Source organism: Apis mellifera, linkage group LG7 (assembly GCF_003254395.2).
Source record: "Apis mellifera strain DH4 linkage group LG7, Amel_HAv3.1, whole genome shotgun sequence".
NCBI lineage: Eukaryota > Metazoa > Arthropoda > Insecta > Hymenoptera > Apidae > Apis > Apis mellifera.
This window is the reverse complement of record NC_037644.1, coordinates 6,017,558-6,040,069: the sequence shown is the minus strand read 5'-3', so window position 1 is coordinate 6,040,069 and position 22,512 is coordinate 6,017,558. Positions and strand designations below refer to the sequence as shown.

The window sequence follows — 22,512 nt, the reverse complement described above, 5'->3', positions numbered from 1 at the left end:
TATTATACATTAGACAATTGTATTTTTATTTAATTTTTTTTATTTTCATCAATCTAATAAAAGATAGTATTATTTAAATCATTTAAATCATTTTTCAATAACTTTTTATTTAATTTTACTAGGTAACCTATATATATATACATGTTCTTTTTTATAGAAGTAATTTATTTCATTATTCTAATAATAATGAAAAAGATTACATTTGTACTTTTTCGAAAATTAATTCATTATTTATTTATAATTCACATAAAACTTAAAAATTCTGATTATATTATATTTTTAATTATATTAATTTATTCAAATATGTTTTTTGTTGTTATAAATTTTGTTGTTATATATTCTATTCTATTGTTAAATAATAAATTATTTAAACAATAAGTTTTCATATGCAAAATCAAAATATGCTTATTTTCATAAGAATCTCATAAATATTTCTTATTATAACTATAAGTGAAATTATTATTGAAAATCATTGCAATATAGATATTCATTTTGTAGCAAGAAGCAATAATATATTTTCTTTTTTTTTACTAAATTGCAAATATTTTTCACGAAAAAAAACAAAACATAATATTTTGAATTATATTGAAGACAAATATGTTCTTTTTTTTTATAAAATAAATAAAATGTTACTTTTCAAAATATTATAAGTTGTGTATTTTTTGTGTATTGCAGTATAAATATCACAAACATTTAAAGAATCTAATAATTATATTAGATTTTTTTAATTAAATTTTACAACTATATTGCTTAAATCAATATAATATATGAAAAATTTTGCATGCAACTCAAAATTTAGAAGTAAATAACAAATATATACATAAAAAAGAATTGTTCAAAATGATTCCTTAATATTTTTCAAAATTATTCAAATCAAAAAAAAAAATTTTCGAAAAATTTATCCAATAATTCTTTAAACAAACTTTGTTACATATTTAAAATTTTATCTAAATAATAATTTACCACAAAATAAATTAGAAAGTACATATAAAAAAAATCAAACAAATAAAAATAAAAACAAATAATTCAAAAACTGGATCACAAATAATTCCAAACAAGATACAAGCAGCAAACTATAAATGTATAAAATAATTATTAAACTTATTTAGACATACAGAATCTAAATTTGAAAAGATCTTAACTAATTCTATCAAATCAAATTCGATCAAATTCTAAATAAAGAAAATATAACATTTTCAATTTATTATTTTAAAAATATTAAATTTATAATAAATTTATTATAATATTTAAGAAAATGATGTGAGAAAATTTTAAAGATTTCAAATATAGAAAAAACAAAAATAAGATACTTAAAACACTCATTGGATATTTAAAAGAAAATATTCAATAAAAATTATTAGATATATTTTTCTAAAAAATTAAAAAAAAATATTTTAAATTTATTTTTATCTAATATGTAATTATTTACATATTAAATAGTTACAATATTAATCACTACTTTAATTATTGACAAATGTATTAAAATTTTCACATTAAATAAATAACTCACTATTACTTCAAAAAGAAATATAAATAATTGTATATAATTAAAAATATTTAATAAAAAAATTAAAAGAAAATAATAAAATATTTGATACCTACAATATCTTAAATATATATATATATATATATATATATATATATATATATATAAAATATTAAATATGAAATATAAATTTAATAAAATTGTTTTTAACATACTCCAGTTATTGTAGAAATCGAGCTACTCCTTACAGTAGCCGCAGGTGCAGAAGCAATCGATGCTCTATGTTCACTTTGATGTAAATGTTGTTTTTGTTGATTCTGTAGACTTTGTTGAATTTGTTTAGGAGATTGAGGTTGCATTGTTGAGACACTAGTTTCACTTTCTTTTGCTGTTTGTTTTTCTTTTTCGTGTTTGTTTATTTCAATTTTAATTACTTCAGTATTTTTTTCTTTTGATGTTGAAGGAATATTTGCTTTTATTTGTTTTGATATTTCAGCTTCAGAATGTTCGTAGATAAATTGTTCATCTAAAAACATTATTATATACTTGTGAAATATAAGTTCAATGGTACTCATAATATATTATAAACAACAAACTAACATAGTTATATATTATATATTATATATGATGATGCATATTATTAGAAGCTATTTTTGAGATATATAAAAAATATCAATTACTTTATTTCTTACATTTCAATAATATAAGAAAAATTCTATATAAATACATAATAATCAATCTTTTTTTTTATAATTATTTTAAAAACTAAAGTTGAGCAGTGATATAAAGAGAAAAATATTGATTTCTAATAATATATCCAAAAATTGTTAAATTCAATGAGAATGTCTTATATTGAATAATTATCAAAATAAATTAAAAATCTAATATCACATATATATTCATAATTGCAGGTACATAAACATATACATACGTAATTGCCTCTTATTTATTAATTTTTACTAATTTTTATTAATTTAGCAATATAGTTGCAACAATTAAAACATATAAATATTAATCAAAAATCTATTTCCACATAAATTATGATTTAATAATTCAAAATACTTCTAATCCAATACTTGAACATTATATTCCACAGTAGCTATCATTCTACAATGGATAATAATAGATAAATGATTAATTGTAAGTTTATGCATATATCACAGATGCATAAATATGAGAAAAATTCTATATAATAATGGCAATATTTTTTTATAAATATCTCGAAAATTAAGACGACAATATGTAAAGGAAAAAATTTATATTCGAAATCTTATATAATATTTATATTTATATAATATTATATCTTCTATAACATGTTCAAAAATCATAAAAATTGGCAAGAATTCGAATAATTATTTTCTTTATGTAAATAAATAAATATATTTATTTCATTTTCTACAAATAAAATTTTTTAAAGAAACTGTCTAAGTGCTCTTGAAGAGCTCATTTATTTTTCTGATATCTACTAATAATAATAAATGATTTAAATATTTAAAATCGAGAATAGGATTCTATTCTACAAATAAGAAAAAACTATTAAAATTAATAAATAATAACTATAAGAATTATTTTCATTTATGAAATCATTTTAAAATAAGTCAAAATGAAATTTTTTTTGGAAATTATTAATTATCTTGATATAATATTAATATATCCAGTTTATTGTATAAACACTATTATTTTCTTATTAATTATTTTTCTTGATAATCTTACTTAAAAATCTTTCTTTTTACCCACGCAATTGAATTAATATTCTCATATTGAATAAGATAAAATCAAAAATATATGTAAGAATCAATCCTTTCCTATTCTTAATCCGCATTTCTTTCGCAAAATTTGTTTCCAGTAATACTGAATAATACTTTCAATATGCGCTTATATATGTAATCTAAAAAAACTATATAATAATTGTTACCTTTTTTTGGAAGATCCGTTGCTACAGGTGTATCTGTTTCTTCTGAGGCACCACGTGAATAAGTAGCCTCTTGTGGACTTCGATCTGATCCAGAACCTGATCCAGAACCCGTTGATCCGACTAACGTAACAGAGCTAAGATTACTTGGAGAGGAAGGTGCACTTATTACTGTATTATCTGAAATATAATTATATATTTTTAATATCAATATTATATAATATTTTATTAATCATGTTATGAAATATTTTTTATAATAAATAATAAATAATAATAAATAATAAAATTAAAATAATAAATTAGAAAATATTATCTTTTATAAAAAAACAAGTAATCTAAAAAAATATGTATAATGCAAGTATTTCAATAAAATTAATATTTATATATATATTATAATATTTATATTTAAGTAAAAATTAATTTCTTCCGAAAGAAATTTTATAAGAGAAAAAAATCAATTTTATAATTTTTATTAATATTTATATAATGTTATGTTTATATTTTCTTAATTTTTTTATATAAATAATTATTCGATTTAATACAAAATATAAAAAAAATTTATATGGTTTACAGTTATTCTATGCTTTTTAACATTCCTTAAGATGATTCAGTGATAAAACAGTAAAAAATTCCTTACCTGTTAGAGTTTCAGAACTTGATGAAACCGCAATTACTTTTGGTATTGTTAAATGACAACCATCATCTTCTTCTTTTTTGTCCACGCGAATGCTAATCTTCCGTGGTGTAGCGGGAGATTGAGAATCAATGGATGCAGAAGACGATTGTATAGTAGGACTTCGTTTTATAATCGGAGGAGCTTCCGAAATTAAACCTAATTGCTGTTCTTCATCTACTGAAATAAGCAATTATAATTATTTTTAATAATACAAAATAGTACAAGTTATAGAATAATTTTTAATATATTTATTTATAATATAAACAATCTTAATTAATTTAATAATTACAAAATTATTAATTACGAAATATTTAATTATAAATAACGGTATATGAGATTATTAGATAATCTTTTTCTTTAATAATTTAATTAAGAGATAAATTTATAATATAATTTAAATTATGAATTGTTGAAAAATAAATCACTTCGGTGAAATATAAAATATAATAATATTTTTAAAATTATTTTTAGAAAGAAATATTCTTGCATCATGAATATTAAAAATTATAATCTATGTAATTAAATTACATTTATATATTAGAAATATATAAAAAAGATACTATAGACAATATAGACTAATAATTTAATTCAAATATATAAATATCAAATTTTATAAATAAAAAATTTTTTCTAGAAATATTTAATTTATTGTAAGATAAATTTTGAATTTTAATTCCATCATATTCAGTACTATTAAATTAAATATTGATAATTATTTATTATCCTAATATATATAAACTAATACTATATTTTATATTTTAATAAAAAATTTACCCTTTTTGTATCCACTTCGCCAATATCCCTTTGAATTAAGGGTATATCCAGGATAATCATAGGAACTTTTTATTTCGCGACTATCACTTATTTCAGATCCATATCCTATATACCATGAAAAATATGTTATTAGCTATACTATATATAGATATTAGAAATATAGTATAGATATTATTCAATAATTATTCATTAAATATGGGTTTTAATCATTAAATCTAGATTATAAATTAATAAATGTTATACCAGAAACTGAACTATCTCCACTAATTCTTCGTGGTGAAACACTACTTCTTCTTCTATCATCTACATGCAATGTAGAATCTGTTGTAGTTACTCCCAATACATCTAGAGACCTAGATATATAATTATATATAATTGTAAATGTGTGAAAATTAAAAAAAGTAATGTTTAAATGTATGTAGAATAATTTTATGATTTTTTATATTGTCAGGAGTATATTTTTAAATAACTTTTTATTTATACACATAATTATTAACATTATTATTATATAATCTGAAGACAGTTCTAATATCCAAGAAATATTCGTAAAAAGTTTTTGATAATAGATATGATTAAAAAGTTATATCATTTAATTTTCTTATTTTGCTTATTTCGTTTCTCGTGTAAGAAATATATGATTATAAAAATATTTTTTGAATTCATTGATACAGTTATTGCTGACATCTATGGCAATTTTTAATTATATCGATTTTATAGTTTTTTGAATTTGTTAAATGTCTAAATTAGATGTCTAAATTCTGTCTAAATGGCTAAAATATTTGTATATTCGTTATATCATGTTTATATAAACACGGCAATCGTAGTGTCACTACTGAATAAATGCATAAATTATAAGCAAAATTTAAATGTAATAACACAAAAAATAATATTTTTGAAGATAATTCAAAAACTAAGGCTATCTGCAGATTATGTGTAAGAAAAAAATTCAAAGTTCGGAATTACTAACATATTTACTATAATTTACTATAATTAATAATATTTATTAAATATTGAAATATTAATATATTAAATATATCATCCTTTTAGATTAAAATATTTTTATATTTTAAGTATATATATATATTTATAACAAGTATATATTTATTGAATAATTGAATTGAATTCTTTAAAAAAAGTAATAAAATTTATTTATTGTTATTATTTTTTCAATATCAGAAAATCGTCTTAAAAATAAATATAAATAATAAATTGAACTTACACTAGAGAACCAGTAGGCATCTCAGAATCTGGTGGTTCGGCTTCATAAAAGACTTTTTTCAAAGCTTCGAGCACAGTAACACCATCGGTAAATACTCGATACGTTAATAAAAATGTATTGAGAAAATCAATGCTGAGAAATCTTAAATCTGTTAATCGTTGAAGTAGACGCTCAGGAGTGGCTGATCGAATTTGTGGGACTTTGCAAGAATTTAAAGTTCTACTGAATCTGATGTCTACATCATCTTTAAACAATTTAGGATCATTCCGGATGGATTGAGGCATCGTGACGGAACTGGTATCTGACAACGAGCCTCGAAGCAAATCATTGAAGTGAACATTATCCATACATTGGCTGATATCGCTGATCCACGCAGCTTTTTCCTTTAATGAATTTAAATTTTTAAATTAATTTTGAAATCATCATATTATAATATATTATAATTGATCATATTATAATTAATTTAATTGATCTCTGTTTTTTAAAATTATGTAAAATATTAATCTTTTTTATGAATATATACAAGATATTATTATTCATGATTTACTTTTAGAGATTCAAAAAACAAATACAAAAATATACTGAAATATTAATTGAGATTTATTTATTCGGTTACAAACAATTAAAATTGTACGCGTTAAATGAAGCAAAATAGAAACTACAAAGTTGATATAATGAAAACAAAGCAATCTCACACTATTTTCATTTCGCTTTGTCTGCATTTTGGTATCTAAAATCTATTTTGCAAAAATTATATTTTTCCATAAATATAATATTTTATATACATATAGCTTCAAAAATACATATTTAATATATATTTTAAAATATGATAACTTTTTCAAAATTTAATAAATTTAACTTTTTTTTAGAAATTAACAGAATTAGTTTCTTATAAATAACATATAAAAAAATTGTTAAAAAAATTTTGAGAATGAAGAAAGAAATCATGAAGAAAATAGTGAAAATTTAAAAGATCATTTATATATTTATATCACTTATGTATATATTAAAAAATTTCGTCGAAATTTAGTATCATAATGATTATATATAATATAAGCTATAATGTAAGCTATAAATAATTAAAGATAATTAAAAAGTTTTTGACTTTTTCAATGGTATAAAAATCTAAAGATTTTTTTATTTTTTATTGTTACTTGTTCACAATTTGAATAAATTTTCAACACATATATATTTAACAAAAATATATTCAGAAAATATATATTTCAAATTTTCACTAAAAAAAAATTTAAAAAAATATTCTTTATTATTTTCTTTTATTTTTCTTTCTATTTGCGATTTTAACTGCAATTTTAAATTTTTTTTTATATATCATCTAATAAATTAATCTGCCTAACTTCTCAAGTTCAATTTTAAAAAAGTTATTGTGCGTTAAATGCTTTTTACAACTATTTTATGTTATGTATACACATATATTCATATTTTATATATATGAAACTTAATTTCAAGTGTAATTTTTATTTTATGTATATTATTTTTCTTTACAAAATTTTAAAGGATTAATTTTTTATATATTCTTATTCATATATTTAAAAACATATTAAAAAAATAATATAGATCAATCGTATAATAAATATAATAAATAATACCTGAATAGTAGGAGCTACGAGATGTACTATAACTTGAGTTCCACCAGATTTCAAATCGAGTATAATTTTGAAGTCACGGTTCTGTACTTGACTACTGGCAGTTCCGCTACCACTACCGCTGCTCTCACTGATACCGCTGGACATCGAACATACTGACAGTTCTAAAATCAGTTTGTATTCACGGCAATATTATATTAATTATATGTAAAATTAACACACTTTTGCACAAGACAGCTCATCCATTGCTTGGAATGTCGTTGCAGTCCCAAAGCTGAAGAAGCTTGAAGTATTGCAAATAAATATAAAGAAATTAGAAATAGAAAAAGCAGTTTACGGGAAAGCTAATTTAATTAAAGAAAAAAATAAAAAATTTAAAATATATAAAATTTAAAATGAATTAATAAAATTTTTATAAAAAAGAGAAAAAAAATACATAATATTATAATTAAATAATATATTCTTAAAGAAAATAAAATAAAGATATATAAATAAAATTTAATTTATTTTTTAATTAATAACATTATAAAGATAAATATTTAGAACTGTGTTTTTCTTACTGATTTCAATGAACTTGAAATATATTGTTAAAATCATTTTAAATAACTTTTCTATACATTATTATTCAATTTTAATTTTCAAATCGAATTCATTCAATTTTATTTCCAAAAAACTTTTAATAAAATTAGTTTTATAATTGATAATATATTTCGCTTCTTATGTTATATGTTATTGTTTGGATTTTTTATTTATATTCTTTCTATATAATAATATTTAAGCAATAGTTTATAAATACATTAACAAATATATGTAATAAGAATGTTAAAATCTTTATTTAGAATTCAGAATTTACGAATGTATTCATAATGGCATATATAATAATTCGCAATTTAATGAAATTATATGAATTTTTAAACATATGATATGAATATAATAAGTTGAGTTGATGCAGTTTTTAATCAAACAAAAAATTATTCGTTCTAATAGTGTGCAATAAATCATTGAAATTTAATAGCAAATAATTAATATTTAATCATTATAGATGCCACAATCAATATATATATATATATATAATCAAAATAAAAAGATATGAAAAAACAATATCATTTTAAATTCAGTATATTCTTTAACTACACATTTTAAACGTCTACATTAATCTAATTTATAATTAATTTTTAATCTATCCATTAATTTTTTTATTTTTTAAATTAAGTTATAAAAACAATTAAAAATTAATTAAATAAATATTTTTCAAAATAATATAAATAATAAAAATGTAATTAAAATTAAGAAAATTTTAAAATTTTTAAAAAAGTTCAAAATTAAAATAATCGACGATTGAATAAATATTAAAATAAATTTTTTTTAAAATAAATTTTCAAAAATGTTTCAAGAAACTTAATTATATAATTTAAGCAATATTAAATGATCTTGCCATTAGAAATTGCTAGAATAACTAAAAAAATTCATATTTACTTATATAACAATATACGATCCACTATAAATAAAATATATAATATAATTATAGTGTAAAAAATAAAGCATAGCATAGAATTGCATAATAAAGTTTTAAAAAGCTTTAACTGAAGAATAATAATATTTTTAATACCATCATCATCCGCAGTACCCAGGTCATTAGGATCCTCCACTAACACCGCATCGGAAAGAGGTATTTTTCCGATTTGTGGAACAAGATTCAAACGACCATCATCGTCTGATTGACGAGTCGTTAATAACAAATGATTGGAAAAAAGGAAGCATTGTCTAATTACTTCCTTATCTCCACTTTTTCCTCCAAAAGTTGCACTCAATCTACTTCGCGCTCCTTTTGGCTTATCTAAAATTTGGATGAGTGTACCTAAAAAAAAATAACGACACATTATAATATATAAAAAAAAAAATATGATGTTTTTATAGAATATGATATTTAAATAATATAGATTAATATTGAAAACTTGAAATAAAAAACTTGATTTAAAAAAATTTAATTTTAAAAATTATAAGCAATTTAAATTTGTCTTAAATACAGAAACAGAATAAAACAGAATTGTGATGAAGATATACATTCTATCTATATTCACTTTGTTTTATTTACGTTAACTTTTTATAATTTAATAAATAAACCTCAACTAATATTTTTGTATATCAACTTTTGTATTTCAATTTCTGAAATGAACTTCTAAAGTTTCCATGAATATATTGTAAAAAATTAATTTTAGAAGATAAAAATAAATACATCACAAGTACTTTAATCATTCACTCAACATTCTATATGAAAGTTTATAATTAATTAAAATTTAAAAAAATAAAAATACAAGTACTTTAATTATTCACTCAACATTCTATATGAAAGTTTATAATTAATTAAAATTTAAAAAAATAAAGATAATATCAGTTATGAAAACAAACAAATACAAATATAAATTTTACAAATACAAATACAAATTTTAAATATAAAAAAAAATATATAAAAAAATTATTATATTTTGATTATTATATTTTGTATTCTGTTTAAATCTACATAAAATCGGCATAAGTGTAATAATAATAAAAAATATTAAAATTATATGCATATACAAAAATATATCTGATATCCTATATAACTATTTATATACTTTTTGGTCCCTTTTTTTTTTGGACGCGTATATAAATAATAAAATATTTGATATATATAAAACTTGTCATAAAAAAATCTATACAATCACATTTTCAAGATATGCTGAATTATTCATATATAATTATATTTATTTGTTTCTTCTTTTATAAATCTTAGAAAACAATCTCTATTTTTTATCGACCAAAAGTTTTTAAAATTTTCTTCTTTAATATTATTGAGCGTTATAAACATAGAAAATCCATAATTTCGATAATAAAAATGCCATGAAAATAACTAATCACAGATGGAGTTTTTCTGTATACTACTGAAAGAACGTTTATGTGGTAGCCATGTGATGCAATTACATACATGAGAAATCAGGGATTAATAAGTTAAGTTTAATATCCATAATCTTTTCCATTATTTTATACAAATTAAAATTAATTTAAAAATTTTAAAATATCAAAAATTTATATTTTATAACATAAATAATTTACATTATTATCTTTTTCTAAATATAATATTATATATGTAAATATAATGTATAATTTTTATTCAATTCAAAATCTAGAATTTTCTGATTGAAAATCATGTTACATTTTACACGTTTATATTTCTATCTTATTAAATAAAATCCTTAAAATAAATCTAAATGTAAAATATTTTTAAATATTCTAAAAGTATTTTTTATATATTTTCAATATTTTATGACAATCCTGATAGTAATTATGGCGCATGATCAAACAATTTCAGCGTAAAAATGCACATAAATGTATAATCCCATCGATTCTGAAACATTAAGTGCGCTTGTGCCACTGACCACAAATTTTCATTTTTCATGATTTTTCCTATGAAACTTTCAATTACTATTCAAATATTATTAACTTAATTAAGATTTTTACTAATTGTAGTGAATATTTTTTTATTAATTTTCTTAATTCAAGATAAGAAAAAAGCAAAACAATGAAAATGTCAATAAAATTTTTGTTACCGACATTTTTGATGAAAGAAAAAGTAAATTTTTATTTGAATATATTTGCATTATTAATAATCGAAAGAATAAAAAAATAATAATATTGATAATAAATTATAATAAAAGAAACTGATTAATATTAATTTCTGATTAATATTAACGAAATATGTAATATGATAAAAAAAAAGAAAATAAATTCTCTTCGTTCTCTTTATTAACAATTATTATATATCTCAAATACTTTGTTTTATTGCATTATAATAGTAATAATAATTTTACTCATTTTCAATTTTTCTTATCCGTTATATTCCTTATTCATTATTTATTAGCTTAAAAAAGCATTTAAGAAAAAAATAATTTTACTCACCCTGTCTAACGAATACTTGATTGACATCAAGTAAAATATCGCATCCTTCTACAATCATTCGTTCGACAGCTAAATTTTTTCGTAAATTTTCTGTTTCGCTAACCTGAAACAGTATGAATATATAATAATAATAATGACAAATATATTATATAAATATAATATATTAAATATAAAATTAATATAATTAATATAATTAATATAATTTATTAATATATTAATAAATATAATATATATATAAGTTTTATATATAATACTAAAAAATTATTTAAAATTATTGTTTTTAAATGAAATATGTATATAATTAATACTTCGTCATGCATTTGTCTTGACAAATCTTCCAATTGTTGTCTCGCATTTTGTAAACTTTTCCGTTCAACATGATCATAAGGAGTGTGTGCTAATAGTTCGTGCAATGTTATGATATATCTTGGAATCTGAAAGGTAAATATAAGAAATTAATTCTAATGTTTTTTTGAAATTCATTCGAAATTAATATTTGAGTTGTGGAAAGAATTCAATTTGATTCTTTTGGAGGTAAAACATAAAATATTATTTATTTATAATAGTTTTAAAATATTTTTCATTATGTGTTTTATGGAAAAATAATCAATTTTTATATATATTGATTTATAAAATAACAAAACAATTAATAATAAATGTTAACTCTTAGCATTTTTTTCGTATTATAATAAAAATAAATTTTTTTATGCATAATTACAATTTAAAACTATTATAACAATTATTATAAAATATCGATATATAAATATTACATTTGTTACAAAAATTTAAACCACAAGCATTTAAAATTAATATTGCAATTATAAGTTTTATATGAATTAAATAACATACCTGATGCATAGGATACGTTAAAAATGTCTCTAGAGATCGTCCTCCACAAGCAGTCTTATTCTCCAATCTAGTGAGCAATGCAGCAAATGAAGAGGATTGCTTGCACTCAGTTAATACTTGAAGACTGTAATGATGATTTCTGACATATTCTTGATAAATTGCCAACATGGGTAATAACATGTCAAACAAATCACCTAAAATCATAAATATAATAATCACTGATATATCATCTATTATTATTACTAATAAATATTCCAGTAATAAATTTTGGAATATACTAAATTGGAATACATTAAAAATCAGTTAACATAAAAAATCAATACATTATTTGTATTTTTATTAAAAATATTTTGTATGAAATTATTTTACTTTTATAATATCAAAATATAATTTTATATACTCCGAATAGATTCTAAAATAAATTAAATTAATATTAGAATAATTAAAAATTTAGAAATATAAAAAATAAAAATTAATTAAAATATTGCTTGAATTGAAATGTTTAATAAAAATTTTAATGAAACATAAACAGTATAAATAATAAAAGTAGCAATTCTATGAAAAAAGATCCATTTAATTTAAAATAGATTATACAAATAAAAGCATACCTAAAACTAAAGTGGGCCAGCTCTCCATACGAGAAGTAAGACCTTTCAAGAAAATCTGATGAAGGAACAACACTGTTTCGCTATTCAAAAATATGCTATTCACATCCTCATGATTACAAGGGGGTTTCTTTGAACTGGCAGCCATCTTAAAAGGTCTCAAGAAACAGCTTACTAATATTTCCATTTGTTCTGTGTATTCTTCTTCTGCTTCCACCATTTGAAATACTAAACTAAAATAAGAAACGGTAATATAAATGTCTCAAAAATCAAAATTTATCATTAAAATACAAATAAAAATTTATCTAAAAATTTTTTTACAATATTTTTATAATAATTTAATTTATTTTTTACATTATTCCTTAATTATCATATTTATATATAAGAATTTATAAAAATATGTGATAATTGTAAAAATAAAAATATATAATATAAGATATAATGAAATAATAAATATTGATAATAAATATTGTAAAAATAAATGAAAAATAAATATTGTAGATCACTTGAATTTAACTCGTATAATACAAGATCATAAATCATTTTAATTATATGCTACCAGTTGTAATAAATATTTATATTGACAATTTTTTATGAAAGAAAATGCTATAATATTTCAAAGTAATAAATAAAAATAAATAAAATATATTTTGATTATAAAATAATATATTAACTTTTATTATTTAATTAGTAATTTAATTTGTCTGACTTAAAAATATTCAAGTATATTAATTTTGTTTTGGCTCTAATTAATTGTAAGCATAATTAATATATCTTCAAGTCGAAGACATAGTGCAATTAATAAATCGATTTTTTATTTAAAGCTAATGTGTTCTAATGTAAATTTCTGTGTTCACAAACTTATTATTTTTAATATGTTTAAAAAGATGGAGAGTTTACAAAGAAGCTTGTTTCTAGCAAAACTATTATTGATTTTGTATATTATTTTCGTAAATCATAACAATATATTTTTAATAATTATTTACATTACATTGATATATTATGTTAAATAAATATATTTTTATTTTTTATATTGATAAAGATATTATAAAACATTTATTTTTATGTCATTTTTATATTAGCAATTATAATAATTTTATATTTCAAGTTATGATCTCAATTATATAACTATTCTTACTATAAAAAATTAACGTTCATACTATGAGAGATGAATATTAACCCGTTAAAAAGTAAGTTAAAAATTTAGAATAAAATTATTTTAAGTAATTATTTATTAAAATACTTAAATAACATTTATTCGTAGCTATTATATTAATCGATCCGCTTCTCATATAATCTCAGACTGTTTGGCATTACAATTATTTGCAATTATTATTATGTTTTGGACAAATTGAAATAATTTATGAAAGTAACTTTATTTGTAATTTTAATTATTAAATTTTACTTATCACTGAATTCAAAGTTTATATATATAGTGTATATATTAGTATATTATCATTTAAGATATTTAATTAATATTAATAATATTTATAATATTTATAATGGCCAGATCAATTATTAATATAAATACATTTATATATAACAAGTGAACTTTCAATGCATATGAAAATTTATTTTTTATATGCATTTGAATTTTTTTGATAAATTCCTTATATACAGAATGAAATTACTAATTAATTATTATTAATTTAATTTTTTTTATAATTTTTTTTTATCATAATTTTGCTAGCCCAAATTCATATTTTATTTTTGTATTTCATAGATTCAAAAAATAATGCTATTATCGTATTCGTATAATTAAGAAATGATCATAAATTGACATATATATATATATCACGAATATATACGTATAAATAATATTTAATGATATATTGAACAACAGTTTTTTATAATAAAAAAATTTTTAAATTTTAAATTTTAAAATAATTGAAAAATTAAACTCAATCGCCGATTATGTTTAAAATCATATCCTTTACAGCATATTTCAATATTTCATAGCTAATATCACAATTCATATTTCTCAAAAACATATATATGTTTATATTGATATTCAATATTACTTAAATAACATATAAATGAATACTATATTAGAATAAACTAATATTACTAATAATACTAATAATAAGAGAATTATATATAACGAGTTGAAAGATCATTATATATCATTCACTTTCAATTTTTCCATTAATTTAAATCTATTACTTAAGTTGACATTTGTATCCCAATATATATATCTCGATATATAAATTTTTAAATATAAGTAAATGGTGTTATTTAAATAATGAGAAACAAATAAAAGAAAGATATAGAATATATCATATTATATAATTACAGATCTGTTTATATATTACAATAAATGTTATTTTTTTTATAAATAATCAAAAAATATATATTATAAATAAAATGAATTCAAAAATGGAATTTTAATATTTTTTTTCAGGAGAACTATTGAGATCATTTTTTTTAAAACTTTTTATCTTTACAATAACTAAAATATGGTAAAATACAATAAATTTAATGTTGAATTTCAGTCAAGATCATTTTTGCATTCACTTTTATTTAAATTTATATAGATTTCATATAATATACATGTAGATTATATAGATTTTTTTTATTATAGATTTTCATTGATAGAATCATAATTATATATTATAATATTCTTTAGATTTACTTTTTATATATCCTTTTTATATCTCTTTTTATAAAAGGATATTTATATTCATGAAATAGCTTCAAATTCCAATCAATCTTAAAAAATAAAATATAAAAATTATATAATAGAAAAATATTGTTTAAGATTTATTAAAACTTATTTATTTTTATAAACAATTGAAATTTATTGTTTAGACAAAGCAGAACGAAAAGAGAACCCACTTTATTTCCATTACATTGCTATGACTTTTTGTCTCGCTTCATCTGATATGAATTTAAATTGTTTGTAATTTAATAAACTTTCAACATTTTTAAATATCTTTTGTATTTGTTTTGATTTCTAAAATTATTCTTTCAAAAATATCTCACGAACGTATTAACATTATATATGTATATGATACAAAGTTTTCTATTATTTTATTACTTATTATTTATTATTTTTAATTTATCGCAGCAATTATAATAGAATTAAATTATTATTGTTATTAATTTATCATATTTTAATAAATTTATTATATAATCAAAAAATATCATATAACAAATTTAGATTAAAGATCAAAAAAATAGATGATGTAATTCTTACCTATTTCGTTTACGCATGCTTTCTGCATGAGGGCTTTTAATATACTGCTCGACGATTTGCTTCCACCGCCTACGACATAGCCATCCTCTGAAAAAGCTCTGAACCTTTTTAATTTTCTGCATTTCGATCGAGCCCTCAGTAATATCTCGTAATCCAAACACTGTAACTCCTGAACCTTGCCCTCCGGAACCAAAAGGAGATCCCGACATGTATAAACTGCCAGTGCCTTGGGACATAGTTCTTTGAAATCCCGGTCTACATGTTGAAGTTACAGGTCTTAATTCCTTCTTCAGAGCACACAACTAAAAAATTAAAATTCATATATTAAAGATCAATTATATTATTAATACTTTTTTTTTACAAAAGTATTTAAAAATAAAAAATGTTTTTACTCGAACAATTTAAAAAAATTAATTTTCTATAATTTTTAATTTTTTTTAATTTTTAATCAAATTTTAAATTAAGCTAAATTATATTTTATATTATTTTTTATGTTAAAAATTTACTTATGGTATAAATCTTATTAAAAAAAAACATTAAATTAATTTTATTAATAAATTTTATTTTTTGCAATAAAAATTGAAACATAAATAATAATACAAATAGAAATGACATTTATTTTTTATATTATATACACAGATATTTACGAATACTTATTGCTCGCGAAATTTGAATGAACAACTTATTCAGAAAAATTCCTTAGAATTCCTCTTTTTTATTATTATCGGTCATCGATTCTATTTAGTCTAAATCAAAGATGATATTGTCTGAGAAAATTGATTTTTGAGAAAAATTTAGTTGATATTTATAATTATATATTTTTTATATACTTTAGCCTAATTAAACCAGATCCCAATCCCAAAAATAATATAATCCAGACACGGCTGATTCAACGACAATCAATATCAGTTCTAGTTCAAAGAAATCTATAATAAATATACGTTAATCAATTCCTGATTATCAGCATCCTAATATCTTTGTGTATTGATCACTTCAATTGATCAGTTCAATTCGAGGAATTTTCCTTTAACTTATGGATAACTATGAGAATATTGACCACGATATTATTGATTATATATTTATTATCATGTCTCACTGAGAAATCGTAATCTTCCCAATTGAACTGAAAGGATTTCCTGAAAATACGAGTTTCACTTGATACAGAATTTAATTAATATTTATTGTAAATACAATAAATATTTTGATTACCAAATATGATAAGTTTTTTGTAATAACACTTCGTGCTCGTAACCACTAATTATCTATTTTGATATTATGAAGAACATTTAATTAATTCTTCGTTGTGAACATATCGTACTCTGATTGCCGAATATGATAAATATATTTTGTTGTAATTATGTAATTCGTGCTTTGATCATCAGACACGATCATCTAACTTAAGATTATGAGAGATCCAACTCTCGTATAGATACGCGTACATAGTTGTAATATAGTTTTAGGTTAAGAAAATACAAATTATACACAAATATATCATTTGCTACAACATGTTGAACATATTACACACATCTATAAGCTTCCATTCATTACCACTATCGTGCGCTTAAATAGATCTCAATTAAATACATATGACATCACTTTTATTATTTATTCTATCATTATATCTAAATAAAAAAATTTTATATAAATATAAATTTGCAAAATCTTTCTCATTGCAAAAATTTATTGTGCATATTTCTTGTTTTCCTATATTATAATTGTTTTCGATATTATATAATTTATTTGAAAAATAAAATTTTTATATTTTATATTTTATACAATTACTTTAATTATAATTAAATTAATAAATTAATTTATTTATTTCAAGCAAAACTGAAATGAAAGCATGAAATTTTCATCATGGTATGAATTCATAAATTCTTCTTCATTGAAACATGTAATTTTAAAATTAAAAATTTTAATAAAAGTTTTTCAATTTTTCGTAATTAATACAAATTTTTATATATTTCAAATAATTTAACAATGATTATATTAATAAAAAATAAAAGATCAAACTATAAGCAATATTTTTAATTATTCAAATTATTTTATAATCAATATTTTTTTATTTATTTCGAAATTAAATTTATTTTTACATTTTATTTTGCATTTTACATTTTATTGTCAATACATTATCACGTATAGATTATATGAACAGTATAAACTAATAATTCCAATTCTAAATTAAATCCATTATATCAAAATCAAAATTACATCAAGCTATTTTAACTTATTTATTAACAACTTACTTCTGTTCGAAGTTTCTTTATTTCTGACGCAAGTTCCTCGCATTGTTGTGTATATTGCCATTTAGCTGTCTTCTCGCTCTCGACAATTTGCAACAAGTGTAAGTGTTTCTGCTCGAGCTCTTCTTTTTGCAATAGTAATTTGTTGAAACTGCAATCAATAATCAAATTGATGATAGAATAAATATCTATATCTTTATTCACGTATTTAATTGCATTGTGATTCAAATGTAAAATTTTAATGCAACTTTGATCGTTATAGTTTATTATATTCAATCAAGAAATCGTATATCAAATCACAAATAGAGAATTATATTTCTTGGTCTTTGTATTAATTCATTTTATGTCTTTATTAATTTTATAAAATAAAATGGAATAATAAATTTACAATTCGAAAAGATAATAAATGATTCTCATATACATTTCTCATTGTAAAATATGCAACAGATCATTTCACATTATTAAAATCATGTGATTGTTATAAAATTAGAAAATTCTTCTGATTTTAAAAATTTACATATATAAAATACGTAATATTATACGATTCTTATCTTTTTTTCTTGTCATTAAGAAGAAATATTATAATATTAATTTATATAAAATTATTTAACATTAGTTAGATAATTTTAAAAACATATAAATTAATTAATTATAATATAAATATAAATTAATAACAATTTATATTTATTGTAATATTTATTGCAATATTATTGTATTATAAGTAATATGAAAATGAAATTAATTATTAATATTGTTTAATGATTACCATTTTATAAATAGATTTAATATTATTATAATAATATATTATTACAATCAATTCTAATTGCAAAAAAACTATAATAATATTTAATATTTATTAATTATATTTTTATAATAATATATAAAAAACAATAATATACATTGAAATAGGATTAGTAAAAGTCAACATATGTTAAATGTACATAAATCATGCAAATTTCTTGAAATTAATGCTTAAAAACTTGAACAAAAAAATAATTCTGGATTTTAATTTATTTTTACATAACATCAACCTCTTGTACTATTTTTATATTTTTATATGCAGCATATATAAAATAAAAAAATGTTACCAAAAAAATCAATTTATTAATATTTTTTATTATATTATATAATTTTAAAATTTTTTTAAATAATTAGTTTCAGAAGCAAAATCTAGTCAATTATTTTCATTTAATTTATTTGAGATTTAAATTTTTGATATATATATGCAAACAATTTCAATATTCAAGCTTACATTCATTATTAACTAAAATTAATCAATAACCACTTTTCATATGATGTCAAAAAACGAATTGGTTAACATAGTAGAAACATGCCATTTCCAAATTAATAAAAACATCATTATATTATAGATGTTATGATATTAATAATTAATAAACTGCGAATATTTGTACCAAAATTTAATATACAAAAGTTTAAAGAATGATTATGAAAAATTTATTATATGTAAAAAACTAAAAATATTCAAAGTACGTTACAAATATGATAAGGCAAATCTTTATTTAAACTCTATTTCTTTAATCGTACTTCAAAAATTTTATTTTGCATAACATACAGTATAGTAATTAAAGAAAACTTAGATATAAATTAGATTTGGATATTTATATATATATATATTAGATATGGATATTTTAGAAATATTTATTTTAAATTGAATTAATAAAATTTAATTATTTTTGTATTTCTATATTTTCTGGAATTATTAATTATTAATTATTAATATTGTACACATCATTTTCTAAAATTTGATTTTCATAAAATAAATAAATTCTATTAATTCCTTTTATTTAAAATAATGAAATTATATAAAAAATATATTAAATATACATGAATAAGTTTTCACAGTTTTAAAATACATACAATAAAAAATATACATTCATTAATACAAAAAAAAATTTATTTGATTTACATCCAATCAAAATAATTTCCTTTTAAATAATAATTTATTTTTTATGAAAAAACCCAATTTTTTAATAAAAAAATGCTTTATTTTTTTAAGCTATATAATTATTGAATTTTTAATTTTTTATATAATTATTAAAATTTTAAATTTTAATTTCCATATTTCGAAACTTCCAACCAATTTCTAAAATGTTGTATTAATTGCGAAATATGAGAATTTGATAATAGTACAAAATAAAGAGGTTTAGAATTTTCCATTCCTGACTAAAAAAGATTTCTTTGATGACAGTAACTTTGTATTGTCTTAGAAAAAGAATGATTTCTAGTGTTTTATAAAACAAATTGCGCTTCTTTCTTTTCAAGCGAGAAATTGATATTAGAGAATTTATCTAAGAAATAAAAAATATTCGTTTCTAAAAGAAATTAAAGTATTAAAATTTTATTAATAAATATAATAAATATTTTTTCGATATTAATAAATATATAATAAATAATCTTAAAAAAAAACTTCAAAAAATATTTATATATTAGATATATTATTTTTTTATAAAACATTAATTATTGAGTAATTATTTAAAAATCATTCTTTTTTTATTTGAATGACAATATAATAATTATTTTCAAAAAAAAATAAAAGAAAATAGTTATAAGAAAAAAAAAATTTTCGTTCGAACAATTTTCAATTTAGTGACACATATCAAAAACGATATGTTTAATACATATCTATCATATTAATAACATCTATTACATAATCAAAGCCATACTAAAGACATTGATATAAAAAAAAGAATAAGTAAACCAATTATGAAAGGATTAGGAATTTATCTCTCAAATACGAAAGTATAAATTATACAAAAATATTTTATATAACGAACGAAAATAATTTAACTGTTCAATTTTGATTTAGCTTTAACAGAAAATAATTATACGAAAATAATTTGATTATTCATTTTTAATTTAATTATCAGTATAAAAAAGAAAATTATATAATAAATTACTGTTAATTATTTTTTTCAATAATTTGTCAAATTCAATTTTTTCTAGTATTTTTGAATGATTTGTCTCTATTTGTGGAATAAAATGTCCTTTCAAAAACATATTTAATAAACTTCTTTGCAAATTCACAATTTTTTCTAACATTCTCGAATACATAATTTATCTTTATTTCTTCAACGAAATATTTTTTCAAAAATATATTTAACGAAATTTATCTTTATATTTTAATTTAATTGTAAGATTCAATGCACAATATATTATATCGAATGATTATGATTTCACAACATGATTATTCGATATTTTCATTAATAATGCTATATTTTCATTAGTAAAATAGAATTCATATATATAATATATAAAATAATATATTATAAATATATTTTCATAATTCATTCATAATATTCATATATTCATATATTGAACCATTTAAATCTATGTCGTATAAATGTCATTGCTGTGATTTCATATTAATGGAATACATATTTTATAAAAATTATATATATAGTAATTACCTGGCTTCTCGTATAGCTTCGATCCACGTTTTACAATCGGACTCTGTAGCTGCTCTTAACTCATATTGCCGTTGGTTTTCTCTTCTATAAGATATTGCAAAACAGTGCTGAAAAAAAATTATAACAGAATGAAAAGTTTAAACAAATCTTATAATATAGATAATATATAAAATCTTGATTATATTTGAAAATTTATTGAAATGTTAAAACATTACATAATGTAATATTTTTTGTTAGAATAAATTAAAAATTCAAATCAAAAAGAAAAGTAAAAATTAAATCAGATTTCTTCTTTACAATTTTTTATCTTAAAATTTTCTATAAGATTTGTTGAGTTATTTTTATTATCTAATATTATGAGAAAGAACAAAAGAAAGAGTAATAATAAAAAAAATATATAGTAAATAATAAAACAAATATATAATTTCAAGTATAATACGAAAGTTAAAATAAAAATTATTATTTAAAAAAACCTTCCTTTTTTTTTACTTTTTGAATGTATAAAAACTTAGAGATAGTTTAAATTTAATAAGTAACCATATATTTGCTTAATATATATATCTGAAATAGATTTAATTATGATT

At 19.0% G+C, this 22,512-nt stretch overlaps 1 protein-coding gene across 7 annotated transcripts in view; it reads right to left on the bottom strand.

The window, feature by feature from the left end:
- The window catches only part of LOC726401 (ras-specific guanine nucleotide-releasing factor 2), a 152,826-nt gene that overhangs the window by 9,800 nt on the left and 120,514 nt on the right, over positions 1–22,512 (bottom strand). For 2 of the 7 annotated variants that reach the window (XM_026441739.1, XM_026441741.1), the window contains exons 5-20: positions 21,929–22,035; positions 18,504–18,651; positions 16,258–16,559; positions 13,065–13,294; positions 12,457–12,650; positions 11,916–12,041; positions 11,608–11,710; positions 9,281–9,529; positions 7,894–7,954; positions 7,675–7,810; positions 6,068–6,450; positions 5,092–5,201; positions 4,849–4,953; positions 4,036–4,251; positions 3,402–3,578; positions 1,702–2,012 (exon numbers count right to left, since the gene is read on the bottom strand). In XM_026441739.1, the coding sequence (XP_026297524.1) occupies positions 1,702–2,012; positions 3,402–3,578; positions 4,036–4,251; positions 4,849–4,953; positions 5,092–5,201; positions 6,068–6,450; positions 7,675–7,810; positions 7,894–7,954; positions 9,281–9,529; positions 11,608–11,710; positions 11,916–12,041; positions 12,457–12,650; positions 13,065–13,294; positions 16,258–16,559; positions 18,504–18,651; positions 21,929–22,035 (2,958 nt within the window). Of the gene's footprint in view, positions 1–1,701; positions 2,013–3,401; positions 3,579–4,035; positions 4,252–4,848; positions 4,954–5,091; positions 5,202–6,067; positions 6,451–7,674; positions 7,836–7,893; positions 7,955–9,280; positions 9,530–11,607; positions 11,711–11,915; positions 12,042–12,456; positions 12,651–13,064; positions 13,295–16,257; positions 16,560–18,503; positions 18,652–21,928; positions 22,036–22,512 lie in introns of all 7 variants that reach the window. The other 5 variants (XM_026441744.1, XM_026441745.1, XM_026441740.1 and 2 more) reach the window with 4 other exon arrangements.